The 21,063-nt window shown below is 37.2% G+C and overlaps 1 protein-coding gene across 1 annotated transcript in view; it reads right to left on the reverse strand.

The window, feature by feature from the left end:
- The window catches only part of COL6A6 (collagen type VI alpha 6 chain), a 109,899-nt gene that overhangs the window by 53,921 nt on the left and 34,915 nt on the right, over positions 1 to 21,063 (reverse strand). The window contains 5 exon segments of the mRNA XM_007462424.1: positions 1,389 to 1,451; positions 3,498 to 3,560; positions 5,445 to 5,480; positions 13,452 to 13,505; positions 15,093 to 15,158. Of these exon segments, the coding sequence (XP_007462486.1) occupies positions 1,389 to 1,451; positions 3,498 to 3,560; positions 5,445 to 5,480; positions 13,452 to 13,505; positions 15,093 to 15,158 (282 nt within the window).

Below are 21,063 nucleotides of genomic sequence, written 5' to 3' on the forward strand. Positions count from 1 at the left end.
GTCCTACGTGAAATTTTAAAGTTTTCATGCTTTTTGAAGGGGCACATTCATCCAAATTAGGAACAAATATCATTATGAGCAGGAATTAATATGCTTTAAAATATTGTGTCATGAGATACAATGTTCATGCAAATAGCTTCTAAAAATTTTGATGATGAACATATCCATTTAAACATTGGACCACTGCCCAGTTTAACTAATGGACACAGAGTAATGGATTCCCTTTACCTTCATGTGAGCCCAGAGCACAAGTCCCAACTGAGACTCATTCATTCATTTACTGATTAATTCATTATACAAATGTGTGTGGAAGCACTCTTATTCTGGGCTCTGGGACAAAGTCCTAGCCCTCACAGACCTTACAGTCTAGAAGGGAAGACGCACAGCTAAACAAATAAGTATATTCTATGATAGCAGGTAGTCAAGGACCAGATCATGTACAGGGACTTGCTACTCAGAGTGTGGTCTCGGGACCAGCAGCATCAGCATCACCTAGGAGCTTGATGGAAGTGTAGCATCTCAAGCCCCATTCCACAACTACTCAATCAGAATCTGCATTTAAAAAAAATAATTTAATTAATTTATTTATGGCCATGTTGGGTCTTCATTGTGGTGTGTGGACTTTTCATTGTGGTGGCTTCCCTTGTTGGGGAGCACGGCTCCCTAGGTGCGTGGGCTTCAGTAGTTGTGGCTCATGGGCTCTAGAGCGTAGGCTCAGTAGTTGTGGCGCACGGGCTTAGTTGCTTCGCAGCATGTGGGATCTTCCCAGACCAGGGCTCGAACCCATGGCCCCTGCATTGGCAGGCGGATTCTTAACCACTGAGCCACCAGGGAAGTCCCCAGAATCTGCATTTAACAAGTTCTCTATGTGATTATTATGCACTTTGAAGGTAGAGAATTGCTGATATTGGACAGTTCATTCCCAATGCTGGGTGTGTATATTAGAACCACCTGGAGAGAATTAAGATTTAAGTGGTCTGGGGAGAGTTCCAGGTGGTGAGTGTTTTACAGTCATCCTGGGAGATTCTCATGTGTGGTTAGTTGAGAACCACTGAAGTAGGTTGTATTCTGGGTGCAAAGGGAAGCCCCTGAGGATGGGGATAAGGAAGTCACGTGACCTTATTTACAAAGAGGAATTCTTAACCTCATAGTAATGGCTGAGCTGCCATCTTCTACCGCTGTGTCTGATTCTGACATAACGACAGCCACTCCATAAGGTAGGGAACAGAATATGATGTGGCTACCACATCGACCCCCAAAGTCAAACTTCATACACTTTGCTGGTTCACAGGCAGTAGATAACTCCATCTGCAGGGAGGAAACCATAAGGACATCCACATTCAAGCCAAGATCAAAGCCAGATGCAGTCACTGTCTCTCATTACATACCTGGGGACCTTTACTCCCCGGACCTCCTTTTTCTCCTTTCATACCAACCTCTCCTCTTGGGCCCTACAACAGAGAATTAAAGCATTATTCTCTCCCTAAAAGATAATACTAGATTATTAACTTGAATATTAAAAATGGAAATGCTAAGTCAGTAACGTGGACAGAAATTGGAAAGAAAACTTCACTCATGGTTTTGGTCCTGTCTTGATTGGTCGAGCTCTCCCTCTCTGCAAGGATACAGGGTCCAATTTAGCCCTTAAATGGTTGGGCATTTGTAGTCAAAGTGAAGAAATACTGAACAGCCGAATTTTCCGGTATTGCTTTCTAATTATCCTAAGCATGTTTGTACTCAAAATAAATGTATTTCTTAAGTTAAAAAAATAAGCCTTACTTATTCAGATTTACTTATGTAAATCTGAAACTGGGATAATTAAGTGGATTTTCTATTTAATGACCACACTGAATACTGGTCATAAATAAGACATGGCACATGGTAAGATGAAATTTAGATAATTCTACTTCTGTAGTATTATGTTGACTATTAACTTTGGTTTCATATGTTATGCGGAGGAACCTTCATGCTGTGCTTGGTTTTTGCATCTCCTTTTAAATTGTCTCATAAAAAAGTAAGAGTCTATAAAATGGAAGAAGAGATGTAGTATTACTTGTTTAGTATGAAGTAAAGCCAGCTAATCTATTGAAATGCTTCCCCACGACCTCAGTGGCAAATATTTCTCACTTGAAGGTAAGAAAAGTAAACATTCCTCAGCTGCCAAGTAAGACAAAGAAAAACCATTGAGTCAGAAAGAGACAGAGGTCCCAGGGGCAGACTGTTTACTGCTCTGAAATCTTGGTAAAATGTGGATTAAGTTTCTCCTCTGATGTCTAAGGATATTTTGCCCAACTTCAGTGCAGCAGGCTGTTAACATGTAATAGTTACTTCAATTTTTTTAATCTACGTGAACTAAAACTTTGAAAAATTGCAGGACCATTGCTTGTCCTGCCATTTGCCAAAGAGCAAATTTACTTCTCAAGATTTCAAAAGTAAAAGTTTGGAGAGAAAAAAAAATGTTCTAACTTTCTTATATCTGACCTTTCTTTCATCTCAGCATTTCTGAGGACTTCCCTTCCCTTCTCATGATTATTTTAGGCTACATTTTGCTCTTTCTGGCACATGCTTCCTTTCCCCTCATGTAATCAGGGTAAGAGCCAACCATGGCTTGTTCCTTGCAAAGGAAAAAGTGCTCGAGGCAGCTCCCTGGAGAAGTGAGCTAGAAAGATGACTATAGATAACCCCGCTGAAGACCTCAGCTCTATTTGGAACAATTCTTTCCTAGGCTAGAGTCACTTTTTCTACATCACAGGCATCCAGATATATAACACTGAGCTCTTACTGTGTTAAATTGACCAAAATTTCCAGTTTTGAGGCTCAGTATTTTCCTTGGCTCGTCTCCCTAGGATACACTAGCCAGCCTGGACCCTGTCCTGGACTAACCAGCACAGGGACCACTACCCAGTGTGTTCACTCCCTTTCCACCTCTTGACTGGGACAAAACTCAGATAAAGGAGACCAAACACTGTACAAGTCAAAGCTGTGTTGCTTCCTTACTTTACTACCCTGAAAACACTTGAAACATCTGTACTTCTGCAAGGGGGTTGGAGGTATTCTATCAAGGCTTCAGATTCTTCTTTCTGTTCTCAAAGCCTAACTAGTGTTTTTTTTTTTTGAACATCTTTATTGGAGTATAATTGCTTTACAATGGTGTGTTAGTTTCTGCTGTATAACAAAGTGAATCAGCTATACATATATATATATCCCCATATCTCCTCCCTCTTGTGTCTCCCTCCCACCCTCCCTATCCCACGCCTCTAGATGGTCACAAAGCACTGAGCTGATCTCCCTGTGCTATGCGGATGCTTCCCACTAGCTATCTATTTTACATTTGGTAGTGTATACATGTCAATGTTTCTCTCTCACTTCTTCCCAGCTTACCCTTCCCCCTCCCCGTGTCCTCAAGTCCATTCACTACAATCTGCGTCTTTATTCCTGTCCTGCCTCTAGGTTCTTCAGAACCATTTTTTCAAAGCCTGATTAGTCTTGATACGTACCTGAGGACCCTTAAGTCCCAGTGACCCCGCAAGTCCATCTGGGCCTGGGATGCCTGTTTTCCCCTGTGGGGAGAGAGAAATCAAACTGTTAACATTGTTTCCTGAGAAATTTTGTCTTCTTTATGTGCAAGATTCTAAATATTTTTCCAATCACAATGGCAGTGCAGAATCTTTACAAAAAATATGAAAAATAAAGGTAAATACAAGAAGGGAAATAAAAATCTTCTAGGGGCTTCCCTGGTGGCGCAGTGGTTGAGAGTCCGCCTGCCAATGCAGGGGACACGGGTTTGTGCCCCAGTCTGGGAAGATCCCACATGCCACAGAGCGGCTGGGCCTGTGAGCCATGGCCGCTGGGCCTGCGCGTCCAGAGCCTGTGCTCCACAACGGGAGAGGCCACAACAGTGAGAGGCCCGCGTACTGCAAAAAAAAAAAAAAAAAATCTTCTATAATCTCATCAAGCTGAGATAACCACAGCTAATATGTTGGTGTATTTGCTTTCATTCTTTATAAACACATGCATGTGTGCATGCACACACACACACACACACACACACACACACACATCCCTTCTTTTCCTATAATACTTGTTATATACTGTATCAAACTTGGGTGTTGGCCTGAAAAAACTCACAATTTACTCCACATTTTCTTAAAAAATCTCCAGGCATCTTACACTGTATTTATATTCAAATAGATTGAATATCTAGGGACCAAAAGTTGAGCATTCCCTTCATATTGCCCTTGAACTCCGCCACAGATAAGAATTCCAAATAAGATTAAAAAGTTTAATTTAGACTATTGGATAGCCTAAGTTTACATCTCAGTTGTTACACAGTTAGATGAGATTAAATGTCCCTCACTGATGCTTTTCCTAGAAATCAAAGAGGAAATTTCTCAACACTTTCTCTTTCCAATCTCATTTCATTCATTTCACGCCATTTTTCTGGATTCACTCTCCATTTTGTTTCAGTCTAACCTTGAAAAAAGTGTGTGCGAGTGTGTGTGTGTGTGTGTGTGTGTGTGTGTGTGTAACATCTGTGGATGGTAAATTCTTAGTCTTTGTCTATCTGAAAATGTCTGTTTTACATTCATTCATAGTTTAACTAGGTATAAAATTCTAGGTTAACAGTTATTTTTCTTCTGCACCTGCAAAACATTACTTTGTTGTTTTTTGGTATGTTTTATTGTTGAACAGAAGCCTGCTGCAATCTAATTGGTTATTCCTCTCACGGGTAAAAGTGTCTTTTCTCTCTGGTAGTGTTTAAGATGTTTTCTTAACATTCTGGAGTTTTACCATGATGTGATTGTGAGTGAATTTGTTATTTATCCTCATTGTATTTTCAAGCTGAAGATGTGTGGTTCCTCAATTTTGTAAAATTCTTAGTCACTGCTCTTTCAAAAATATTGCAGTTTCATGTATTTATTTATTATTTATTTATTCATGATACATTTATCACCAATATGTACAAAGGGGATATGATATGATAGTTGGTATGGTCAAATTTTGAACAAAACATTCAGATTATCTAATTTGTATTAAGGTTTTATTGTACTCTCAGTTAAAAAGGGGTTTGTGCAAATTATAAGTAAGGTTCAGAGTTAACTGAACAAAAATCTAAAAGAAAGATCACTCACTGAATTACTAGAGTTTGTATCAATACTTGAAATCCAGACAGTTAAATTTAATGATAATTGGGTCAAGTATTGTCTCTTAACTTTAATTTTTAGAGTTTTTGATTAAAGTGCTCAAATTTTACTTTTCTTTTAAGGTTTGAATTCTTTAAATTGTAGCCTAAAAGTTTTCCAAAATTTGATTCCACAACCATCATTGTCAAAAAGCGAAAGAAATTTAGGCTTGGAAGAGACTTTCCAGAGTCTTTGTTCAGGCTCCTTGACTAGACACAGAATATTTATCATTTACAGTTAAGAAAAAAAAAATCACTGTACCTCTGGGCCTGTATGTCCCCTCCGGCCATGAACTGCCTACAATAGGGAAAAAAAAGGTATATCTTTAACTCTGAAAAAAATGCTTTTTTATGTTTAATTTAAATTAGTAATGGACACCTTAAGTCACTGACATTAAAAGAAAAATCCCCACATATTGCTTTAAATTATCCACTTCACCATGAAAGCAAAATGTTGCCAACTCTGAATTTCTATCCTCGGGCAATAGGTAATTAAAACTATAGATAATGTAAATCTATAAATACTTGTGAGAATAGACTGTGGTCAATAATTTATCCTCCACTAAACTACTACTAGAACTTGTCACAAGCACCAAAATTGGCTGATTTGAATTGTACTTTTCATTTTTCCAAAGTACTACCAAGTAAGCCAGAAATCAGGAGTAGAAGTGGCCAAAGGCAGGAAGCCAGAGGAAACACTGAGAGAATTAACTTTATGAACTTTATTATAGATTAATTTCAGAAGCTAATGATAGCCAAACTAATTTTATCCCCCTCCCCTTCAAGAAGCCAAATATGCTTACCTGTCAAAAATGAAAGAATCATCTTAAGCATTCAAGAGTTACTCAATTCAATATGTAAATAAAATATTCAATCCAAAAAATGGATTTTTCCTACTACTCTCATATATTAGGTTAAGGTCTGAGTATATTCTAGATCAATATTTCATAAATCTGGGAATCAAGAGACAAAGATATTTTATTTTCTAACTTAGGATCTCTCAATAAGGTTATAACATCCAGGATTTACAAAATTCAGTAAATATCAGACAACATTTTCTTGATGGAAATTTGAGATATTCAGATCAAATTTCTATGTGAGGTCAGTACTGTGGACTTTAAATTCTTCTAATCATATTTCAGTCAAAATCTATTGTTATTTCAGAAATAGACTATGTGTCTGGGGAAATGGTTGGAGACCTATTTCTTTAAAACCTGAAGAGTTATCTTGAGATGAAAGTCTAAACCTCCCTATCAGAGAGAAGAGCAGCTCTCTCTACTCTTTTTACACAAGGGTTTATCTTTTCTAGTTCAATTCACTGCAGTTTCATTCAGAGAAATATATACCTAAGATCTACTATCCACAAAGCATGTAGGATGGGAACCATAGGAGCATAAATATGACACACAGTTCTTGACCTCAGAGGATCCTCACTCTCTCGGTTAGTGGATAGGAGATAAATATTACAAATATTTATGAGGCAGAATATGTCAAACAGCATAAGAAAGGGGAAGACAGAATTATGGGTTTCTCCCAATCAAAAAATGGGCAGAAGATCGAAATAGACATTTCTCTAAAGAAGACATCCAGATGGCCAACAGGCACATGAAAAGATGCTCAACATTGCTAATTATTAGAGAATTCAAATAATTAGCAAATCAAAATTACAATGAGGTACCACCTAACACTGGTCAGAAAGGCCATCGTTAAAAAATCTACAAATAACAAATGCTGGAGAGGGTGTGGAGAAAAGGGTACCATCCTACACTGTTGTTGGGAATGTAAATTGGTGCAGCCCCTATGGAGAGGTTTCTCAAAAAACTAAAAATAGAGTTGTTATATGATCCAGTAATCACACTCCTGGGCATATATCCAGACAAAACTATAATTCAAAAAGATACATGCACCCCTAAGTTCATAGCAGTAATGTTCATAATAGCCAAGACATGGAAGCAACCTAAATGTCTATCAACAGATGAATGGATAAAGAAGCTGTGGCACATATATACGATGGAATATTACTCAGCCATAAAAAAGAAAGAAATAATGCCATTTTCAGCAACATGGATGGACCTAGATATTATCATATTAAGTTAAGTAAGTCAGAAAGAGAAAGACAAATTCCATATGATATCACATGTGGAATCTAAAATTGGAGACAAATGAACATATCTATGAAACAAGCAGACTCACAGACATAGAGAACAGATTTGTGGTTGCCAAGAGGGAGGGCAGGTGGGGGAAGGATGGATTGGAAGTTTGGGATTAGCAGACGCAAACTATTATATATCGAATTGATAGACAACAAGGTCCTACTGTAGAGCATGGGGAACTATATTCAATATCCTGTTATAAACTATAAGGAAAAAGACCATATATATATGTGTATATACATATATGTATATATATATATGTGTGTGTGTGTGTGTATACATATATGTATATGTATATATATATACACACACATATATGTATATATATCTGAATCACTTTTCTGCACAGCAGAAATTAACATAACATTGTAAATCAACTATACTTCAATAAAATAAATTTAAAAACAAAGAAATATGGGTTTCAAAAAAAGCAATCATATCCACTTGGTCATTTCAGGAAAATCTTCCTAGAGAAAGAGATTTTTGAGATGGGTTTCACAGGATGTGTAGGAGTTTTACAGGTAGAGAATGAAAGAAGTCTTTCTAACAGAGACTACAGCCTAAGTAATGAAGTAGAGGCTGGAAACTAGGAAGAGTGTTCGATAGTCTGGGTCAAAGGTGAGAGAAAAGGGGAGTAACAGGGTTACTAGGCTGAAAATAGTAAGCTGAAGGTTCGTACTCCATTTAACAGAAACCACGGGGCTTCTTGGAGCAGGAAGTGTATGTGCTTAGACTTGGGCTTTAGGTGGATACATCCAGTTGTGGTAGGAGAAACTGAATGCAACCCTATATTCAGGCAAAGTAAGGGATATGGAACTTGTTTTTACATCCAAAATCTTTCTCTGGTTCACTGTCACAGTGTTTGAAACACTATCAATAAACGTTTGTTCTCTGTGTCTCTCACTTGTATTTAATAAAAGAAAAAACAAAACAAAGAATTGGAAATGTGAGGTGGTAATATTTCTTGACAGTAAGAGATCTATAATTCTCAAAGAGGAAAGAATGATTATTTAAAAAATTTAAAAATTAGGAGGTTAGGGTATGTTTGTGATACAAATTTTAGCTTATGATGATGTTTAGACATTGACTCCCTGCAATGAAAGATGAGGACATAGTATTTTGGAACTTTCCCCATACCTTTTCCCACTTTTCTATTTGCAGATGGTTTTTAGATGGTCAAATGTATAACATTTACATTTTTTCCTGTAATCATTATTTCTATGGTTTAGTCTTATTTCTACACAAAGGATCATGGGGGTTATATTGCTTGAGTTTTTGAAGGCTTGATCATATTGATTACTTATATGCTTAAAGGACATCTTAGGGTAGGTATAAAAATCTTGGACCACTTTATTTCCATCAGAACTCTGTAGCCATTGTACTGCTCCCTATTGGCCCTGAATGTTAAGAAGGCTGAAGACAGACTGAGTTTTCTATCTTTATTGCTTGGAAATTCTTGATTCTTCTTTTCCATAATAAGTTTGGGAATTTCACTGCAATGTGGCTCAGTGTTGATATTTTTGTATCAGTGTTTTTTGCTGAGTCAGAGTATGTCTTTTCTTTCTGCATATTTGAGTCTTTGTTTCAAGAAGTTATCTTTTACTACATTTTTGAAATTTTTTACATTACATTTGGTGTGTTTAATAACACAAATTGTACATTTATTGGCTCTCCATTGTCAATATTCCATTTCTAGCACTGCTTTTGTGGCTTCCTGATTACCATATACCTGGATATATTTTCAGTCATCCTTGTTCTAATTTTTTGTTGCTTTTAATATATCATAGTTCTACATGTATTTCCTTTTCCATTGCTCCCCAAGCACTACCAGTTTGCTTTCTTCACTTTCTATTGTCTTGTCAGATCTTTAGACTCTTAGAGCAATCATTTGTCTTAATTTTTTTGGAGAACCATTTGCCAGAGTTATTCTTCTTTATCATTGAATACGTCCTCTTCTAATGAGGGTTTATCTGTCCTTTGCTCATGTAGTTTTCCTCCTCTTCTCTTGCAATTTCTATGCATAGGTCCTGATTAATAATCATCCAATTAATTCATAATAAAGCCTATTAATATTTCTGATTATTAATCACTTTTGAATAGGGCTACCCATTTACTGAATAATTGTATGGGGTGTAGCTGGACTTGTGACAGTAAACTTGATACAGATATGTTGTTTTAAACACTTTGTCATTTTGAATTATTTCTTTTACTTATGGCTACCTCTTCCTTCAAATTTTGGCCTTTAAGAGACATGAACTCACACAAAGCCCCTTAAGTCATAGTTTCTCTGAGTTGTAACCATTACTGTTTCTTCTGTCTTTGCAGCCTCCCTGGTCTAGGCTACTAAGTTGTAATTTTAAAAATGGAATAGTCTTCAGTTTCTCATTATTTCTGCCTCCTCTGCTAAACCATATTTGTATCAGTATATTCCCATATCTTCTCAAAATCTACAGTACCCCTGGATTTTGTTCATCAGCTTTTTTAGGACTAGAGCAGCTATTTTTAGATACATCTGATCCCTGATTCAGGTTTGAGTTGGTATGCGTCAGCTTCCAAAGCCTGCCTTATTAGGATCCAGTTTTTAAAAATAGTTGGCCAAACATGAAAAGATGCTCAACAACACTAATCATTAGAGAAAGTCAAATCAAAATTACAATGATGTATCACCTCACACAGGTCAGAATGGCCATCATTAAAAAGTCTACAAATAACTAATGCTAAAGAGGGTGTGGAGAAAAGGGAACCCTCCTACACTGTTGGTGGGAATGTAAGTTGGTGCAGCCACTATGGAGAACAGTATGGAGGTTCCTCAGAAAATTAGAAATACAGTTGCCATTTATGATCCAGCAATCTCACTCCTGTGCATATATCCAGACAAAAGAAAAGATACATGCATCTCTATGTTCATAACAGCACCATTCATAATAGCCAAGACATGGAAGCAACCTAAACATACATCGACAGGTGAATGGATAAAGAAGATGTTGTATATATGTACAATGGAATATTACTCAGCCATAAAAAAGAATGAAGTAATGCCATTTGCAGCTACATGGATGGACCTAGAGATTATCATATTAAGTAAAGTAAATCAGAAAGAGAAAAATACCATAGGGTATCACTTATATGTGGAATCTAAAATAGGACATAAATGAACTTATCTATGAAACAGAAACAGACTCAGACATAGAGAATAGACTTGTGATTGCTAAGTGGGAGGATGGGTGAGGAAGGAACGGATTGGGAGTTTGGGGTTAGCAGATGCAAACTATTATATATAGAATGGGTAAACAAAGGTGCTAATGTATAGCACAGGGGACTATATCTAATATCCTGTAATAAACCATAATGGAAAAGAATATGAAAAAGAATGTGCATATATGTATAACTGAATCACTTTGCTGTACAGCAGAAATTAACACAACATTGTAAGTCAACTATATTTCAATAAAATAAAGTAAAATAAAACCTCTAAAGAATAAAATAAAATAGTTGGCCAATACTGTCACCATGCGTGGCTTGAAGCTGTGGTCATTCTTTGTTAATTTATTTTAAATTTCTTTTGTTGTTTTTGGTGAGCTGCACAGAAGGGGAATAGTATTAAAAAACCCCTTGACTGTGCCATCTTTAGCTGGAATTCTACTTTTACTCAATGACACTGCTGAATGTATAACCCAAGAAGGGGCCATATTTCTCAGGAGTTGTGTGATTTAAATAATACATGGTGTCACTGTCTTAGCCTGTAGAGAGATTATAGCCTCTATGAAACAAGAAAAGTACATCTCCCATGCCAGGATTTTTTGGATGATATTCCTTAAGTTCAAAATATTTTCTTGGGGTATGTAAACTGGCTACACCCTTTCAGAAAGTAAAATAAATAGCAAATGTATTTTTAAAATCTTTAGATGCATTAAAAAGGGCTTTCCCAACAATTAAATTCTACACATTTTAAACATAATCCCTGTTCTTATTTCCATTTTCTCTGCCTTGCAAAGAACAGTGTGTTCCAAGACATAAAAATATTTTCCCAATGGAGTATAATATAGCTGGTTCTATGAACTTCTGCTCTGAAAATACAATGCATAATAAATGAAATGTATTAAACTACTCTTTATTTGTGCTCAATTTTAAAACATTATATATATTTTGTTTTGGGGGGGAGGGGTGGAGGAAGTTGGAAAAGGCTGGATAACTAAATAAAGAATGGAAAGAAAATGTTGCACAATGAGAAGAGACAGGTCTAATTTAGAACCCAATGCAGTCATTTAAGTATATTTTATTAAAGTTATCTCTTCTTAATGGATAAAGATTTTGTTTTATAATGTCAGTACTTTCCCAAGAAGTCAAGCACAGAATCTTTTCTAAAAAGTACTTAGTGGGGGCTTCCCTGGTGGCACAGTGGTTGAGAATCTGCCTGCTAATGCAGGGGACATGGGTTCGAGCCCTGGTCTGGGAGGATCCCACATGCCACGGAGCAACTAAGCCCATGAGCCACAACTGCTGAGCCTGTGCGTCTGGAGCCTGTGCTCCGCAACAAGAGAGGCCACGATAGTGAGAGGCCCGCACACCACGATGAAGAGTGGCCCCCACTTGCCACAACTAGAGAAAGCCCTCACACAGAAACGAAGACCCAACACAGCAAAAATAAATAAATTAATTAATAAACTCCTACCCACAACATCTTAAAAAAAAAAAAGTACTTAGTGAAAAAAATAACAACAAATGAAAAAGACCCCAAAAGGTTTCATAAGCAAGTGACTTAATTTTGCTCTCAGATATATATTTATAGGCATACATTACATATAATCTTTTTAGCAGTATGGAGGTTCCTCAAAAAATTTAAACACAGAACTACCATATCATCCAGAAATTCCATTTCTGGGTATTTATCCAAAGAAACAAAAACACTAATTCAAGATATATCTGCATGTTCATTGCAGCATTATTTACAATAACCAAGACATGGGAGCAACCTAGGTCTCCACTGATGTATGAATGAATAAAGAAAATGTGATACACACACACACACACACACACACACACACACACACACACAATGGAATATTATTCAGCCATTAAAAAGATGGAAATCTTGCCATTTGTGACAACATAGATGGACCTTGAAGGCAGTATGCTAAGTGAAATAAGTCAGAGAAAGACAAATACCCTATGAGCTCACTTATATGTGGAATCTTAAAAAACCCCAAAAAACAAACTCATAGATACAGAGACTAGATCAGTGGTTGTCAGAGGTGAGGGATGGGGGTGGGGGTGAAATGGGTGGAGGGGGTCAAAAGGTATAAACTTCCAGTTATAAAATAAATGTCATGGGATGGAATATACAGCATGGCAACTATAGTTAATAATACTATATTGTATATTTAAAAGTTGCTAAGAGAGTAGATCTTAAAAGGTTTTCATCACAAGAAAAAAATTCATAACTACGTGTGGTGATGGATGTTAACTAGACTTACTAGCTGAATGATGGTCATCTTTAATATATACATATATGGAATCATTATGTTGTACATCTGAAAATAATACAATATTATCTATCAATTATATCTCAGTAAAATATATATATTTTAAAATTTAGCACAAATAAAAACAAGTTTAATATATTGCATTTATTATGTATTCTACTTTCTGAGCAGGAGCTCACATAACCATATATTGTAGTCCACCGAAGAAACTATTTTTATATCTTGGAACACACTCTTGTTTGCGAGTCAGAGAAAATGGAAGTAAGAACAGAGGACTCACACCAGGACTGACTGTTCTAAGCAGTCATAAAACTGGGCAGAGGAATGAGTCTTGGACTTTAAGCCTCAGCTGGCCTAGTGAATAGGCCAAACTTTGACCACTCTTCCCCTAGTTGGCTGCTCTTGTGTTCTCTTTGCCCAGCTCTTTCCTCTGATTGGTAACTTCCCCTGCAGCCAGCACCTTCCTGCCTCAGCTTCAGGGCCCTTCCGGAGTCCTTTGCCAGCTCTGTCGCCAGTCAATTTCCCTAAGGTAGTGAGTCCCAGGGGAACCATCCTGCTCACTCCCACCATCAGCCATTTCATCCCAATACAGGCTCCTCTGCAGTGGGCTGACTTGTCTATGGGGGTTCTTACTGTCTTTCTTCTGGAGCCTGGGGTTCCAGAGGGGCCTGGCCAGCCTCTTCTTCCCTGTCAAAGGAACAGACAAATGTATGACAATAATGACACAACATTGACATGTGCGCTCCAACATTGGCTTGTTGTGCTCCTGGGAGGGTGGATGGGGACACACCAATTAGAGTTATCCTCCCTATGGGATGTGGCCTTAATCCACTGGTCACAAATCATATCTCTCTGTGGGTATGACTTCATCTGTTCATCACCACTGTCTAACTTGTGTTTGGGCTATAAGTTAGAGCATTCAAATCAAACTGTCCCCACTGTGTTGCCACAGAGTGGATAATTGAAGCATCCGTGTGTCAGGGATGGCTACAAGTCATTTGGATTTCTACCTTTGGATTCCTTGCTCTGTCTGGCTAACCTTGTAGATTAACACCCTAACGTGAGTAAAATCTCACAATACACACAAGTCTTCCCAAGGTAGAAAAGGGGGGAATGACTATGAGTCTATAACAAGACTTACATTTATCCCTTAATAAAAATGGCAGGTAACATTTACTGAAGGTTTATGATGTAGCAGGGTCTGTCATCGAATTCCCACCATCCCCTTCAAAAGTAAGCTATTTGTCCTATTTTGAAGATGAGAAAATTGAGGTTTACAGAGAGTACCTTGAGGTCATAGAGCTGGTAAGGAACAGAGCATGAAATATGGCCTAAGCCTTTTCCCAAAGCAAAGATCTTTCTACCATATCAGACCTCTCCCACAGGTGGAGTCATCAAAGAACTTCCTTACCAAGAAGATCCAGAGACACACATTTTCCAGATAATTATTGTTTTTAATTCTGAAAAATCTCATATTTCATGAGATTAATAGATCTACCAGACCTTGTTCTTTTTTTTAAAAGATTTAATTTTATTTATTTTTGGCTGTGTTGGGTCTCTGTTGCTGCACGTGCGCTTTCTCTAGTTGTGGCAAGGGGAGCTACTCTTTGTTGCGGTGCACAGGCTTCTCCTTGTGGTGGCTTCTCTTGTTGTAGAGCATGGGCTCTAGGCACATGGGCTTCAGTATTTGTGGCTTGCAGGCTTCAGTACTTGTGGCTCGCGGGGTCTAGAGTGCAGGCTCAGTAGTTGTGGCCCACAGGCTTGGTTGCTTCGTGGCATGTGGGATCTTCTCAGGCCAGGGATCGAACCTGTGTCTCCTGCATTGGCAGGTGGATTCTTATCTATTGTGCTACCAGGGAAGTCCTGATCTTGTTCTGTTTTTATCATGTACTATGTATAACATGACACCTTTTTAGGCTATGTGTCCTCTGGATCCCGGGAAGGCCAACAACTTTTTGGCTAGTGCTTTCTATCAGCTACCTTACAGTTTAAGTTAGAGTTTAGATGTTTGCATTCATAAATTGAGACCTCAGTGGTAAGGCTTGGTGAAGAAAGTCACCCCAAATTCAGAAGAAGAGAATGTGTCTTAAATCCCAGGGTAGTAGATAAGGAGGAATAAAAGATCATTCTGCTCCTAAAAATAGTTTTTCTGTATTAAGTATATTCACTCTGATTCCAAATTCTTTATATGCCTTTCATATTCTACCACTAAAACTCCGAGCCCCACAGTTGTCACATCATTACATGTTTACTTCCAAAAGCCCACACAGTTACCTGTCTTCCGTGTTCCCCTTTCAAGCCCTTGGGTCCTTCTATGCTATTGTCAAATCCAGGAACTCCCTAAAAAATAGAGAATAAAGAGCAAAATTGATAGGCTTTGAAATTTTTTTCCTTAAAAATGTAATTTGTGTGTAATACACCTGGTCACCTCCCAAAAAGGTGATGAGAAGGTCAACCCATTTGAAAGCAGAAATAGGCTAAATTATAAATGGTTTACAAATGTTTTCTTTTCCTCTCATGCTTTGCATTATCAGAGGAGAGAGAAGACCTAAGATGAGTGTGTGGGGTTGAAGTGAGAGCTCATGATGGAAGGCAGAGCCCAGGGAAGCAAGGGTGACATGACTTGTGTTTAGGTATTTCTTTCTTGCTACTCCCATCTTTCTCTTAACTTCTGGTCTTCTTTCTTGAGGCCTCGGCAAGTTTGTACTCGAGGGTTGGTAGATTTTACTCTCCCCAGCCCTTGGGATAAGGCAAAGATTTTTTTGTTTTGTTTGTTTTTATTGAAGTATAGTTGATTTACAATGGTGTGTTAGTTTCAGGTGTACAGCAAAGTGATTCAGTTATATATACATATATATCTATTCTTTTTCAGATTCTTTTCCCTTACAGTTTATTACAAAATATTGAGTGGAGTTCTCTGTGCTATACAGTATGTCTTTGTTGGTTATCTATTCTATATATAATAGTGTGTATATGTTAATCCCAAACTCTTAATTTGTCCATCCCCCACCTTTCTCCTTTGGTAGCCATAAGTTTGTTTTCTATATCTGTGGGTCAAATGTAACTAAATTCATTTATATCATTTTTTTTAAGATTCCACATATAAGTGATATCATATGATATTTGTCTTCTCTTTCTGACTTACTTCACTTAGTATGATAATCTCTAGGTCCATCCATGTTGCTGCAAATGGCATTATTTTATTCATTTTTGTGGCTGAGTAATACTGAAGGCAAAGGTCTGTAACGGGTTCTACCACAAGAACAAGAGGACCCTGAACAGCGCTGAGGACTGTACCTGCCGCCCACTCTCTCTTTCTCCTCCTGGGTCCTTGGCCGCTTTCTAACCCCATTTCTTCATTCCTACTTTTCTGGGTTTCAGAAAATCCTGTAATCTTGGGTTTTTCTCAATATTTATACAAATGTTCCAGCAGGAACTCATTGAAAACAGGCACACATTATGGGATGTTATCCTTGCCAGGCCAAACTGAAAGCTTTCTATCTTGGGTAGTTAGGACCACAAACAAGGCAGCCATGATGCCTGGACGATCAACTGAGCCAGTCAACTCGTCAAAGCTCTAGTAAATGGAGAGAAAATGGCAATTATCCAGTCCTGATGAGAGCCAGCTGCCTGGCTGTTTGGCTGATAGCAGACTAGATGACCTTCATCAATCAATAAGTAATTTGAGATCACCAACAGGGACACAGCATCATTCCAGATACTTCAGAAGCTCTTTAAACAAGCAGTTTCTACACTCACAGAGCTTATAGGCTAACAGAGTGAAAAAGATGGGCTTAGAATTTACTTTATAACTGATAGCACTAAAACTTACATGAATAAATATTTCTCTCCCCCACATACCAAAGCCAAAGATTATTTTCTTATGTCTTCTGTTTTACCCTTAGGTTTAAATATTTGTTTTATAAGTTTTCCAGGCAGGTATACCTAAATTACAATATTAAAGAATTGTATTTTCATGACAAAAGTGAGGAAGAAAAAGGAAGGTAAAGTCCAAAATTTTCTTTCACTGGGTGTATACACTTCTTACTATAGTCCAACTCTGCACTATTTAATTGAAGAGATGACCTAAAAAATCATATAGCAGCACACTGTACAGAACAGAATGTTTCACTTTCTATATGGACCAGCTGTGTGGTCAGTCTGAATATGATCTGGCCAATTTTATGAAATTGGACAAAAGAGCATCATCTAATACAAATTTATGATTAAACACGGGCTTCTAATAATAATATGCTTTAGAATTATGAACCTTACTAAGCTCTGTAGCTCAGACAAATGAGCTAGCTCAGTTTTCCCCCAAGATTACATGAGATTTAACCATACCAATGCTTTCTTAGGTCAGCTCCCAAGGCGATAGAAATAAAAGCAAAAGTAAACAAATGGGACCTAATCAAACTTATAAGCTTTTGCACAGCAAAGGAAACTATTGACAAAATGAGAAGAAAACCTATGGACTGGGAGAAAATATTTGCAAATGATGTGACTGACAAGGGCTTAATTTCCAAAATATGCCAACAGCTCATACAACTCAATAACAAAGAAACAAACAACCCAATCAGGAAATGGGCAGAAGACCTAAATAGACATTTCTCCAAAGAAGACATACAGATGGCCAACAGGCACATGAAAAGATGTTCAACATCGCTAATTATTAGAGAAATGCAAATCAAAACTACAATAAGGTATCACCTGGCACTGGTCAGAATGACCATCATTAAAATGTCTACAAATAACAAATGCTGGAGAGGGTGTGGAGAAAAGGGAACCCTCCTGTACTGTTGGTGGACATGTAAACTGGTGCAGCCACTATGGAGAACAGGGTGGAGGCTCCACAGAAACTAAAAATACAGTTGCCATATGATCCTGAAATCCCACTCCTGGGCATAAATCAGGCATAATTCAAAAAGATACATGTACCCCAATGTTCATTGTGGCACTCTTTTTAATAGCAAAGACGTGGAAGTAACCTAAATGTCTATCCACAGATGAATGGATAAAGAAGATATAGTATATATACACACAATGGAATAACCACTCAGTCATAAAAGAGAATGAAATAATGCCATTTGCAGCAACATGGATAGACCTAGAGGTTATCATACTAAGTAAAGTAAGACAGAAAGAAAAAGACAAATATCATATGATACCACCTATATGTGGAATCTAAAATATGATACAAATGAACTTATCTATGAAACAGAAACAGACTCACAGACATAGAGAACAGACTTGTGCTTGCCAAGTGGCGGGGCATGGGGTGGTGGTGCTGGGGGAGGGATGGAGTGGGAGTTTCGGATTAGCAGATGCAAACTATTATATACAGAATGGATAAACAACAGGGTTCTACTGTTTAGCACAGGGAACTATATTCAATATCCTGTGACAAACCATAATGGAAAAGAATATGAAAAAGAATGTGTGTGTGTGTGTGTGTGTGTGTGTGTGTGTAAATATATATATATAATAATATATATATAAAAATCACTTTTCTGTACAGCAGAAAGTAACACATTATAAATCAACCATAATTCAATAACATACATTTAAAAATACATTTAAAAATTTAGGTCAAAATGGGGAATTTCAAACAAACAAACTAGCTTTTACATGATCAAAAATTCTTTCTGAATAAGCACAGATTTTCAGGAATTTGTGCCGTTTGTGCGTGTTCTATTGATTCTATCAGCCTTGTTGTCCCCATTTTTTTCCCGCAATGGTAACCCACCAAAAAACACACAGAAAAAAGCAGATTTGTCTTTGATTTGAGATGTATATTCCCAAGTGTCTGGGAAGGGTTATTATGCATTGAAAAACCATCTGAAGTAAGTATATAGTGACAACACATCACAGGGAAGATCCAGTGGGTTGAATTTTCAGCCATCTCAAAGTCATAGAACACTTCTCTTTAGACAAAAATGCTTTTACATTATTCAGATTCTTTTAAAGGTGTTACACAATCATTCAGACAACTAGGGGGAATTCTGATTAAAGTGAATTACAATTTTATGGCAATACTCCGAGTGAATTTTTAGCCATCATATACCAATGACTGAAATGTCTTTGTGTTTGAATTACTATTTCTTAATTATACTTATTTGGGGATAGATTTTTGTTTTTGATTAGACATTTTGAAGTTGTTTGAAACTCTCAGGTCACCAGATTATTATCAGATGTCACTTAGTAAACAATGTTGTCTTCAAGTGCAAATTCTTCTGCTTTTTAAACAAAGTTATCTTCAATGTATACATAACATTTATATTTGTCAATATATTTTGTACCAAATTCTTTCTCTGATCAATCCACTGTATACTGGAGGAGGAGTTATTAAAGACAAAGTCCTGTGACATTCCCAGTTGCCTTTCATCCTCATCAGCACTAGGTATTGTCAGTTTTATAAATTTTAGGCTTTCTAATGAGTGTGGTACACTGCTCTGGTACATTGATGGTGAGAGTGTAAATTAGTACAAAAATTTTGGAAAACTGTTTGGCTGTAAAGAAGCTGAACATAGGCATACAAGTTATCATCCAGACGTTCTACTCTTAAAGTATAGACCCAAAAGAAATGTGTACAAAAGACATGTACAAGAATGTTCATAGCAGCACTATTTATAAAAGCTATATCGGGAACAACTCACATATCTATCAATAGCAGAATGGAGAAATAGATCACGATATATTCACACAATGGAATATTATACAGCAATGAGATTGAATGAACTACTGATATTCACAACATGGATTCATCTCACAAGCATATACTTGAGCAAAAGAAGCCAGAAACTGAAGAGTGTATCCTATATGATTCCACTGAAAAGTTCAATAGCAGGCAAAACTAATTTGTGGTCCTGGGATAGTGATTACCTTAGGGAGGGCTGGTAGTGATTGGAGTAGACCTGAGGGGGTTTCTGGGATGCTCTACTGTTGTCTAATGTTCCATTTCTTTACCTGAGTGGTGAATGCACAGGTGTATTTATATTCATCAAGTTATGCATTTATAATTTGTGTACTTTTCTGATGCATGTTACAGCTTAACAATAAGTTTGAGAGATTTAACAAATAGCATGGTGATTATAGACAGCAATACTGTATCATATACTTCAAAGCTGCTAAAAGACTAGATCTGCCCATAACCTCAAGTTCATTCTCTGGTAGGTCTGTGTCTTTATGGAAGGGTAAGATTTGACAAAGTGAGAGAGTGGCATGGACATATATACATTACCAAACGTAAAATAGATAGCTAGCAGACACATAGCACAGGGAGATCAGCTCGGTGCTTTGTGACCAACTAGAGGGGTGGGATAGGGAGGGTGGGAGGGAGGGAGATGCAGGAGGGAAGAGATATGGGAACATATGTATATGTATAACTGATTCACTTTGTTATAAAGCAGAAACTAACACCATTGTAAAGCAATTATACTCCAATAAAGATGTTAAAAAAAAAAAAAAAAGACTAGATCTGGCATGTTCTCGCCAGAAAAAAGAAATGATAATTATATGACATGCTAGAGGACTTAGCTAACACTATGGTAATAATCCTAATATATAAATGTATCAAACCAACCCATTATATACTTAAACTTACACAATGTTATATGTATATAACATTGTACACGCAAATATATCTCAATTTCTAAAACTTTAATAAATGTTTTAAAAAACGCTAAATCCTAATTCATTGAGGTTTTGGAGACTGATGTGTGGGCATGGTGATCAAAGTCCTGTAGTACTGAGGTCTGATTGGACTCAGCATATCCCCTAGGTTGGCGTGGGTCCTGCTTATTTTGGTGTAGGTCATGCCTACTCAACTGGGTTGCATCCGCATGACAGCAGGTGTTTCTGGGTCATAAGTTTTGCTTAATGTACTTTTAGTTGGCTTAGACTCAAGGAAATGAAGCTAATATTTTAATTGAGAAAGACTCTTGGGGAATAGAAAAAAGAGATGGCTTTGTTTCTTTCATTCTGTCCATATTTCAAGATACCCAGAGGAAGATAATGGAATGGAGAATTCCTTCATAGCTCTGAAGCACAAGGACAGTTCTGAATATGTAGTCTCAAAAAATACATGTGCAAACAATGTGCAAGGTCTTCTCACTATCCATACTCATACTGTATATAAATAGGATCAGACACAAGAGACCTACTTTTAAAATTCTAAACAGTTGTGCCCATGATGATTTCATTTCAGGACCGCTATTGTAGTACCTTCAAGTGGGCTCTCTTTCCC

Source organism: Lipotes vexillifer, unplaced genomic scaffold (genome assembly GCF_000442215.2).
Source record: "Lipotes vexillifer unplaced genomic scaffold, Lipotes_vexillifer_v1.1 scaffold884, whole genome shotgun sequence".
Classification (NCBI taxonomy): Eukaryota; Metazoa; Chordata; class Mammalia; order Artiodactyla; family Lipotidae; genus Lipotes; species Lipotes vexillifer.